This window comes from Ranitomeya imitator, chromosome 6 (assembly GCF_032444005.1).
Source record: "Ranitomeya imitator isolate aRanImi1 chromosome 6, aRanImi1.pri, whole genome shotgun sequence".
NCBI classification, from domain to species: domain Eukaryota; kingdom Metazoa; phylum Chordata; class Amphibia; order Anura; family Dendrobatidae; genus Ranitomeya; species Ranitomeya imitator.
This window is the reverse complement of record NC_091287.1, coordinates 16,581,088-16,592,566: the sequence shown is the minus strand read 5'-3', so window position 1 is coordinate 16,592,566 and position 11,479 is coordinate 16,581,088. Positions and strand designations below refer to the sequence as shown.

General features: G+C 42.0%; 1 protein-coding gene across 2 annotated transcripts in view; it reads right to left on the bottom strand.

Moving 5' to 3' along the window:
• Nucleotides 1-464: 464 nt before the first annotated feature.
• Nucleotides 465-11,479, bottom strand: part of MINDY4 (MINDY lysine 48 deubiquitinase 4) — a 141,299-nt gene continuing 130,284 nt past the window's right edge. The window contains exons 17-18 of one of the 2 annotated variants that reach the window (XM_069729244.1): nucleotides 6,108-6,180; nucleotides 465-1,812 (exon numbers count right to left, since the gene is read on the bottom strand). In XM_069729244.1, coding sequence (XP_069585345.1) covers nucleotides 1,764-1,812; nucleotides 6,108-6,180 — 122 coding nt within the window. In that variant the 3' untranslated portion in view covers nucleotides 465-1,763. The remainder of the gene's footprint in view (nucleotides 1,813-6,107; nucleotides 6,181-11,479) is intronic. The other variant, XM_069729243.1, reaches the window with a different exon arrangement.

Here is an 11,479-nt window from a genome sequence, read left to right as displayed (position 1 = left end):
GGGCTGGGGATGGGCACTTCACTGATGACTGACAGAGCAGGATCTGCATTGCAGGGATGGGCAATTCAATGATGACTGACAGAGCAGGATCTGCAGGGACGGACACTTCTCTGATGATTGACAAGTCAACATGAGTGACCAAAAAGGGAAGATGGAAAGAAAGTTCTGTACACAACTCAAAAGATCAGAACTGGAGGAATAATTGCATCAGGTAAATAGTACCCAGAGTCCTAGCGGTCACTAGTAGCAGAATGGCCGACCTATAAATCTTACAGATTTGGATTCCAGTGACCAACGATAAAAGTTAGGGGGATGTCCGATATTAGACAATATTTCAGCTTGTTATTAAAAACAGTGCCACACAGGTCCACAGGTTGCAGCTCAGCCGTGGTCTTGATAACCTGGATAACCCTCTTACTTTCTGTAGGACTCAGGTGATCGACAGACGACACAACAGAATTTTCATCACATTATTAAAAGACTTTAATAAAAACAAAATATAAAAAAGTAAATGTAAAATGCACCGTTCACACAAAACAACCACCGGTGCCATGATAAATTAATGCATGAAATAAGTTACAAACGTCCCTCTGAGTAGTAGGACTGTACGGGGTCTGCGCACGGCCCAGCTTCTCTGCTGAAGAGTGATCCGAGTCTCACCGGCACTACGGACTCAGCCTGACAGCCCGACTACGAGGACTGCGGTCATTGAGCATTGTCCCTAAGAGCCAGACTGTCACACAGACATGGAGGGACTCAGCGATGGCCACAAGTCAAGAAAAGTTCAGGAAAAGGTAAAACTTTTTTTTCCAGAGAGGTTTGATATGTAGAATGTGGGTGAAGATATTGGTCTTATCGCCGTCAGTCTAGGATCTTGATCTGCGACACAACGGGTCTCTGCATGTGCCTGGGGGGTACTCGCACTACATACAGCCATACTAATAGGCAGCACCCTATTTGACCATATATTTTGGGGTAATTTTGCAAAGTACCCCCCTATTCCAAAACAAGTCTGGGTCCTTAATGGGTTTGTAAACTTCTGAAAGAACTGACTCCAATGCACCCAACATATTAAAGAAGCAACTTTCTGATAAGTCTTGATTACAAATCTCCTACCGTTTGGTGTACGCAGCACTTATGCAGACCTATATGTCTCTGTGGTACAAACAATCCCTGTCTGACCTGCAAGTGTCAGTTTCTTCGCTCAGCCTCCTCTTCTACTGTCTGTAGGCAACCAACAAAAGAGGATGGAAGATCAGACTGGAGACACAGAGTTGCAGGGGAGATGTGTACATAAAACGGTAGGAGAATCTGTTACCAGAACGTTTTTTTTTTATATAAATGCATTAGATCAGTTTACAAATGGTTGCAAAAATATTCACACCCTGTAAGGGTTTTTCTGCCTTTTTAGCAGGGGTCTGAGCAGGGTTTTCAGACACTTATGGTATACGAGCAGAGGTTGTCAGATGTAGCAGAGCTCAGGGAGTAACCGGGCAGCAGTGTCCTCATCTCTGATTTTACATAGGACTGCAGGTTAACCTACTGGATTACTTTACATTCTCAGGCCAGCTCTGCTACATCCATATTCTGCCAGTGCGGGGAACATCCTCGTCTCTAGCGGTTTGTGTGGTTTACAGCCGCGCTGACTTTTTACTGCTCGCCGGGCACAATAGGACAATCAGCGAGCGCGTCACAGACTCCGGAGGAAATGCCATGTGAGTGTCTGCCTGGCACTGGGAACCATCATTCCCTGGATACGGGGTTTATAGGATGGGGTCTGTGCCATTCCAGTCCACGGCTGCGCCCCTCCACCTGGGAGAAGAAACAAAAGTCAGGAAACAAAGACAAATCCAGACAAAGCGCCGGTCGTTACTTTCTATACTTGTAAATATTTTATGTTTTTTCTCCATTCACAACTAAAACTGCTTTAAAAAAATAAATAAATCAATCACGCAGTTGCCCCTGGGAACAGACGGCAGGTCAGATCCTTCTTGCTGTCAGACATGTGGCCACAGAGGTAAAACTACATAAATGGTGGTAAGAAAGTAGCAGAACTCCAATATAAAAGTGATGAAACACTTCAATCCGGGTCATCAGTATCAGATCAGTGAAAAGCCTGCAGAGCTCCAGCAATCACCTGGTCTCTTCCTTTGCTTACAAGGCACAGCGCCGTGCTTTTCAGCAGTGGTCGTTTCTGGTACTGCACACCCACTGAGATGTATAGCAGTAAGCTGCAGTACCCGGCGCTGCCACTAGCCAGAATGGCGCTCTGCCTGGTAAACACTGGACTCATTTATCGCCTCTTCTCAGCAGGGAGCAGAAGTCGATCACCACCAAGCAGATAACTTATCGATATGAGAAGTGACTTATGAAGAGGATATAATACAGAACACATGGCGAGACTCAGCTTTGCAAGTATGGGGAAGGTCGTCCATACTGGATGTCTCACAACTGTGCATGGAGAAGACGAAACTAGGCAATGGCATCCACCTTCCCTGCAGTGGCACCATGCAGAGCCGCAATGGTCCTTGTAGTTCTTCTGGTGTCGCAGTAATAGATGAGACTAACAGGGATCAGCAGGTTTTGGAGAACACATGGTGGTCTCATCTGTGAGACCCCTTTCTCAGTAGATGATGTCTGTACAGTACATGTATCAGTGGAGCCCACCATGACGATCACACGGCAGAAACCACAGTCATGGGAGGGAACATCTGGATGTTCTTAGCTCTAGGATGACATGCTCTTTACATGGAGGCCAAGTATGCAAAAGATGGTAAACGGGGGGGGGGGGGAATACTAGGATTCTCCAAAATCCTTTGCTTCCACATCCATCCTCCACACCGACTGTTCCCAGGGATGGTGCAGACGTCTAACAAAGCAGATGGGGTCCAGGTTCTGGGGAAAATATCTGCCATAAAGCTACGGCAGACCTATGAATAGTATTTCCCCCCCTAATGGTGCTTTCCCAGCTTCCTGCTGGTCTCTACTACCTGCCCCTCACAGGAAGTGGCCGGTCACCTCAGTCACTGATTGGCTGATGGGGAACAGGAAGTAGAGACCAGTGGAGTCCCGGAAGCCAGAGCTGTGGAGTCGGCAAGCCAAACCTCCGACTCCTCAATTTCCATGGCACCGACTCCACCAATATGGGCTCCGACTCCACAGCCGCACCGGAAGCGTCAGACTCTTTTCCTCCTCCCCAGTTCTATCACATAATTATTAGCTAGAAAATCCCTTTAAGACCCGCAGCTATCTGCTTAAAGGGGATTTATAGTATTCTGAGAAAACAAGTCATAAGGAATATAAAATATAGCAGTAAAGCACAGGGTGCATGGGGGTCCAGGGTGGTCTCCTGAGGCCAATCAGTGGTCTCGGCACCGGAAAGACAGCATGGGTTTCCTCTTCATTTTATACCATTTGCTTCTGGTGGATGATTTTCTTAAAATACTGAAATACTGGGACAATTCTTTGCAAGGGTTTGTTCGCTTTTTGCAACCATTTCATTTACTGCTGAAAAAATGGAAGAAAAAAAAGCAACTTTGCGTAAAACTCTGACGTGATTTTGTGCACGCAGCCACTAAACAGACATGAGTGTCCCCAGCATCCGGACACGACGCAGGAACGCGATATTCTATTTTGAAGTCTAATAGGATGCAGATAGAAGACTAACATAAATGCTTTCAGTCTGTGACCACATTGTTCTGCACAGGTCCTGTATACACAAAACAGCAGGAGATTTTGAATCAAGAGCATTTGTCAAGTATTCTTTGCAGAATTGTTGTAATTCAGCCACATTGGAGGTTTCCGAGCATGAGCCGCCTTTTTAAGGCCACAGCATCACAATCGTATTAAGGTCAGGACTTTGACTAGGCCACTCCAAAGTCTTAATTTTCTTTTTCTTAAGCCATTCAGAGGTGGACTTGCTGGTGTACTTCGGATCATTCTTCTGCTGCATAACCCAAGTGCACTTCAGCTTGTGATCAACAACAGATGGCCGGACATTCTGCTTCAGGTAGACTGCAGAATTCAAGGTTTGATTTACCACAGCATGTCTTACAGGTCCTAAAGCAGCAAAACAGTCCCAGACCATCACAATACCACCACCATAGCTTACTGTTGGTATGATGTTCCTTTTCTGAAATGCTGTGTTACTTCTATGCCAGATGTTCTGGGACGTACACTGTCATGGGGTTACCATGACAGTGTAGAGCCAGAAGATTGCAGCATCCGATTGATCCTACTCCAGCAGTGAGAAGAAGCACTTTTCCTTCATTTTAATGGTGTTTATTCCTTCTGGCAGAACAGGGGTTAATCGGCCATGTTGGAAACCTCTGAGCTCAGTTAGCCACCCTTTATAATCTGAGCTCTGATGCAAATCTTTGTCAGAGCTAGCATTTGCTGCATGGCTTCCAGAGGGAGAGGTGTTCATATGAGGAGTGTTGGGAGGAGATAGCTGTAACTGTTGCTTGGTTTGTATGTGTGGTAATTCCCTATCCTTCTCTGTTTTGGTTTATTCCCCTACCTCCACACCTCGGTGCATTCCTGTTATATGTGAGTTTTCTGTTAACCCTTGTTTGTTTAGCCTTGTTTGTCGGGTTGGTGTACTACGGCGCATGCACAGTAGCACCCATCTTCCCTGGGTGGAGGAAGAGAACAGACGGAGCGCTAACTCAGGAGATAAGGCAAGGGTGGAGGCCCCGGCATCTTCACCTTCAGTATCCCAGGGAATAGGGCGAGCTAGGGCGCCCCCTAGTGTTAGGGACAGGGAAGGAGCCCCTGGTCCCGGGTCACCCAACAGCTGTGTCATGACACACACCTTCCAAAATGTTCAACTTTTGTCTTGTTAGTCCACAATGTATTCTCCCAAAAGTCTTGGGGATCATCAAAATGTTTTCTGGCAAAACTGAGACAAGCCTTTATATTCTTATTGCTCAGCCATGAAGGCCAGTTTTGCCAAGTCTCTTTCTTCTGGTGGAGTCATCAACACTGACCTTAACTGAGGCAAGGTAGTTCTTTGGATTTTGTTGTGGGGTCTTTTATGACCTCTTGGATGATTCTTAGCGCCGCTCTTGGGGTAATTTTGGTCGGCCGGACACTCCTGGGAAGGTTCACAACTGTTCCATGATTTTGCCATTTGTAGATAATGACTCTCACTGTTGTTTGCTGGAGACCCAAAGCTTTAGAAATGACTTTATAACCTTTTCCAGACTGACAGATCTCAATTACTTTGTTTCTCATTTGTTCAACGATTTCTTTGGATCGTGGCATGACGTCTAGCTTTTGAGGAACCTTTGCTCTACTTCACTTTGTCAGGCAGGTCCTATTTAAGTTATTTCTTGATTGAGAACAGGTGTGGCAGTAATCAGGCCTGCGGGTGGCTAGGGAATGTGACCTCAGCTCCCCAAAGATGTGATAAAACCACAGATAATTTAGGTTTTAAAGGAAGGGGGGTAATCACTTTATCACACAGGGCCCTGTATGGTTGTATTGCTTTTTGCCTTAATAATAAAGACCTTCACTTATAATCGGCATTTTGTCATTACCGGTGTTATGTTTGTCTAATGTCTACATTTGTTTAGTGATCAGAAACATTTACATATCTATGCACGGGAATATGGAGCATTGGTTCAGAGAGAAACAAGATATGCGACGGATGTAATTAAATAATAAAAAATTGATCAGAGCTGAATTTTGCAGCACAAATGACATTATGATCAAGAGGTGAAGATGATTTGTATCCCAACATCCAGGCAGTCCCAAAGAGCAGACGTCTAGAGTCGTACATCGTTTCTTATGGAATATCTAGGTAGACCAGTTATTCATCAGACACAACCAAAGAGGCCACTTTGGTCATGGCCTGCCTTCGCGGGAGCAGCTCCAACCCAGCCCCCTCCATGGGGAAGCACCGGCCATGGTCCGCCTACACAGGGGCAGCTTTGGCCACGGCTCCCCTCTGTGGGGGCAGCTTCAGCTGTGGCCCACCTACGTGAGGGCAGCTTCAGGAGCAACTCTGGCCACAGTCCACATGGGGGAGCAGTGCGGAGATTCTAACTGTGACTTCATAACTACCAACCCCTGGTCCCTGACATAGGAGGAGAAGCAGGACTTACTTGGTCCTGATGCAGAATTCAAGGGGTGGAATGAGATCATTGTCTTTATCTTCAATGTAGGTCCCAGATGTGTCTGAAAAGAACAAGAAACAGTTTACAGGATAATAACACCTGTGTTACATGGGGCTGCTGGGAAGGAGAAGGCTCCACTATTATCTGGCAGTGCCCAAGACTAAAGGAGAAAATCTCCTAAGTGCAACGCTAAGGTGTTTACATATTTCACATATTATCCGTCAGACAGTCAGGGACAGCGAGGATTAATGGCAGCTGTAGTATCAGAGCAGAGCACAGCGCCAGAAGATGAAGAAAAATACTGCGCCTCACGATATTAATCTTGGCAGCTTCACTCCATTTCTTCACTACTCCCTCGTCATGCCAATGGGCAACCACACACTGCACGAGGGGGGGAAATGGAGCAGAGGTCTGCGAGGTTCACCGGTCAGTGTCTAACACACCGAAACCAGGCTGTACAGCGGCAAAAGAGGACAAGCAGACATATAGACAAGTGCTGGGATGGTGGAGGCAAACAAGAAAGAAAAGTACAGTATTATAGTCTTATACATAGGGGCAGTATTACAGTAGTTATATTCTTGTACATAGGGGCAGTATTATAGTAGTTATATTCTTGTACATAGGGGCAGTATTATAGTAGTTATATTCTTGTACATAGGGGCAGTATTATAGTAGTTATATTCTTGTACATAGGGGCAGTATTATAGTAGTTATATTCTTGTACATAGGAGCAGTATTATAGTAGTTATATTCTTGTACATAGGGGCAGTATTATAGTAGCTATATTCTTGTACATAGGAGCAGTATTATAGTAGTTATATCCTTGTACATAGGGGCAGTATTATAGTAGTTATATTCTTGTACATAGGGGCAGTATTATAGTAGTTATATTCTTGTACATAGGGGCAGTATTATAGTAGTTATATTCTTGTACATAGGAGCAGTATTATAGTACTTATATTCTTGTACATAGGGGCAGTATTATAGTAGTTATATCCTTGTACATAGGGGCAGTATTATAGTAGTTATATTCTTGTACATAGGGGCAGTATTATAGTAGTTATATTCTTGAACATAGGAGCAGTATTATAGTAGTTATATTCTTGTATATAGGAGCAGTATTATAGTAGTTATATTCTTGTACATAGAAGCAGTATTATAGTAGTTATATTCTTGTACATAGGGGCAGTATTATAGTAGTTATATTCTTGTTCATGGGGGCAGTATTATAGTAGTTATATTCTTGTACATAGGAGCAGTATTATAGTAGTTATATTCTTGTACATAGGAGGCAGTATTATAGTAGTTATATTCTTGTACATAGGAGGCAGTATTATAGTAGTTATATTCTTGTACATAGGGGGCAGTATTATAGTAGTTATATTCTTGTACAGAGGAGCAGTATTATAGTAGTTATATTCTTGTACATAGGATCAGTATTATAGTAGTTATATTCTTGTATATAGGAGCAGTATTATAGTAGTTATATTCTTGTATATAGGAGCAGTATTATAGTAGTTATATTCTTGTATATAGGGGCAGTATTATAGTAGTTATATTCTTGTATATAGGGGCAGTATTATAGTAGCTATATTATTGTACATAGGAGCAGTATTATAGTAGTTATATTCTTGTACATAGGAGGCAGTATTATAGTGGTTATATTCTTGTACATAGGAGCAGTATTATAGTAGTTATATTCTTGTACATAGGGGCAGTATTATAGTAGTTATATTCTTGTATATAGGGGTAGTATTATAGTAGTTATATTCTTGTACATAGAGGCAGTATTATAGTAGTTATATTCTTGTACATAGGGGCAGTATTATAGCAGTTATATTCTTGTATATAGGGGCAGCATTATAGCAGTTATATTCTTGTACATAGGGGGCAGTATTATAGTAGTTATATTCTTGTACATAGGGGCAGTATTATAGTAGTTATATTCTTGTACATAGGGGGCAGTATTATAGTAGTTATATTCTTGTACATAGGGGCAGTATTATAGTAGTTATATTCTTGTACATAGGGGCAGTATTATAGTAGTTATATTCTTGTACATAGGGGCAGTATTATAGCAGTTATATTCTTGTATATAGGGTCTGTATTATAGCAGTTATATTCTTGTACATAGAGGCAGTATTATAGTAGTTATATTCTTGTACATAGGGGCAGTATTATAGCAGTTATATTCTTGTATATAGGGGCAGCATTATAGCAGTTATATTCTTGTACATAGGGTCTGTATTATAGTAGGTATATTCTTTTACATTGCAGTACTGTATTGATATAGAATAATATAACGTTGCCTTCTTGCATGACTTGTTTCACTATAGCCTTTGTTCTTTCTATCAGAACTGCCAGTTAGGGAAGGAGACCCCATAAAATGATTTAACAATTATTCTAAATGACAAAGACCCGGATTCATCATGAATCTTGCACAAGTGTAAACAGACTCTGACTGATGGAAGCTTACAGGGTCAGATGAAGAATTATCAATATGAAAATCTTGTAATTATAAATATGAAATTAAAAGTCTATTTAACACAGCAGATATTTGACAAGTAGATAACACAGGCTCCGGACTGCAGGGGTGTAGTCAGATAATAGTTGGGCCCAAGATCAACTATTTTATGCACAGCTTCGGCCCTCCAGACTCCATCACTCAAACTAGAAAAACAAATTCTAATTGACTTCAGCCCTCCATATACGTTACACTAATGTTGTGGATTTCGGGGCTTGGGAAAAAGTCTAATGTGCACGAGGGTTCAGTATAATATGGATAGAGGAGAATAGTACAGCAGGGCTAGTGTTCAGTATAATATGGATAGAGGAGAATAGTACAGCAGGGCTAGTGTTCAGTATAATATGTATAGAGGAGAATAGTACAGCAGGGCTAGTGTTCAGTATAATATGGATAGAGGAGAATAATACAGCAGGGCTAGTGTTCAGTATAATATGGATAGAGGAGAATAGTACAGCAGGGCTAGTGTTCAGTATAATATGGATAGAGGAGAATAATACAGCAGGGCTAGTGTTCAGTATAATATGGAGAGAGGAGAATAGTACAGCAGGGCTAGTGTTCAGTATAATATGGATAGAGGAGAATAGTACAGCAGGGCTAGTGTTCAGTATAATATGTATAGAGGAGAATAGTACAGCAGGGCTAGTGTTCAGTATAATATGGGTAGAGGAGAATAGTACAGCAGGGCTAGTGTTCAGTATAATATGGAGAGAGGAGAATAGTACAGCAGGGCTAGTGTTCAGTATAATATGGATAGAGGAGAATAGTACAGCAGGGCTAGTGTTCAGTATAATATGGATAGAGGAGAATAGTACAGCAGGGCTAGTGTTCAGTATAATATGGAGAGAGGAGAATAGTACAGCAGGGCTAGTGTTCAGTATAATATCGATAGAGGAGAATAGTACAGCAGGGCTAGTGTTCAGAATAATATGTATAGAGGAGAATAGTACAGCAGGGCTAGTGTTCAGTATAATATGTATAGAGGAGAATAGTACAGCAGGGCTAGTGTTCAGTATAATATAGATAGGGGAGAATAGTACAGCAGGGCTAGTGTTCAGTATAATATAGATAGAGGAGAATAGTACAGCAGGGCTAGTGTTCAGTATAATATAGATAGGGGAGAATAGTACAGCAGGGCTAGTGTTCAGTATAATATAGATAGAGGAGAATAGTACAGCAGGGCTAGTGTTCAGTATAATATAGATAGGGGAGAATAGTACAGCAGGGCTAGTGTTCAGTATAATATAGATAGAGGAGAATAGTACAGCAGGGCTAGTGTTCAGTATAATATGGATAGAGGAGAATAGTACAGCAGGGCTAGTGTTCAGTATAATATGGATAGAGGAGAATAGTACAGCAGGGCTAGTGTTCAGTATAATACGGATAGAGGAGAATAGTACAGCAGGGCTAGTGTTCAGTATAATATGGATAGAGGAGAATAGTACAGCAGGGCTAGTGTTCAGTATAATATGGATAGAGGAGAATAGTACAGCAGGGCTAGTGTTCAGTATAATATGGATAGAGGAGAATAATACAGCAGGGCTAGTGTTCAGTATAATATGGATAGAGGAGAATAGTACAGCAGGGCTAGTGTTCAGTATAATATGGATAGAGGAGAATAATACAGCAGGGCTAGTGTTCAGTATAATATGGAGAGAGGAGAATAGTACAGCAGGGCTAGTGTTCAGTATAATATGGATAGAGGAGAATAGTACAGCAGGGCTAGTGTTCAGTATAATATGTATAGAGGAGAATAGTACAGCAGGGCTAGTGTTCAGTATAATATGGGTAGAGGAGAATAGTACAGCAGGGCTAGTGTTCAGTATAATATGGAGAGAGGAGAATAGTACAGCAGGGCTAGTGTTCAGTATAATATGGATAGAGGAGAATAGTACAGCAGGGCTAGTGTTCAGTATAATATGGATAGAGGAGAATAGTACAGCAGGGCTAGTGTTCAGTATAATATGGAGAGAGGAGAATAGTACAGCAGGGCTAGTGTTCAGTATAATATCGATAGAGGAGAATAGTACAGCAGGGCTAGTGTTCAGAATAATATGTATAGAGGAGAATAGTACAGCAGGGCTAGTGTTCAGTATAATATGTATAGAGGAGAATAGTACAGCAGGGCTAGTGTTCAGTATAATATAGATAGGGGAGAATAGTACAGCAGGGCTAGTGTTCAGTATAATATAGATAGAGGAGAATAGTACAGCAGGGCTAGTGTTCAGTATAATATAGATAGGGGAGAATAGTACAGCAGGGCTAGTGTTCAGTATAATATAGATAGAGGAGAATAGTACAGCAGGGCTAGTGTTCAGTATAATATAGATAGGGGAGAATAGTACAGCAGGGCTAGTGTTCAGTATAATATAGATAGAGGAGAATAGTACAGCAGGGCTAGTGTTCAGTATAATATGGATAGAGGAGAATAGTACAGCAGGGCTAGTGTTCAGTATAATATGGATAGAGGAGAATAGTACAGCAGGGCTAGTGTTCAGTATAATACGGATAGAGGAGAATAGTACAGCAGGGCTAGTGTTCAGTATAATATGGATAGAGGAGAATAGTACAGCAGGGCTAGTGTTCAGTATAATATGGATAGAGGAGAATAGTACAGCAGGGCTAGTGTTCAGTATAATATGGATAGAGGAGAATAATACAGCAGGGCTAGTGTTCAGTATAATATGGATAGAGGAGAATAGTACAGCAGGGCTAGTGTTCAGTATAATATGTATAGAGGAGAATAGTACAGCAGGGCTAGTGTTCAGTATAATATGTATAGAGGAGAATAGTACAGCAGGGCTAGTGTTCAGTATAATATGGATAGAGGAGAATA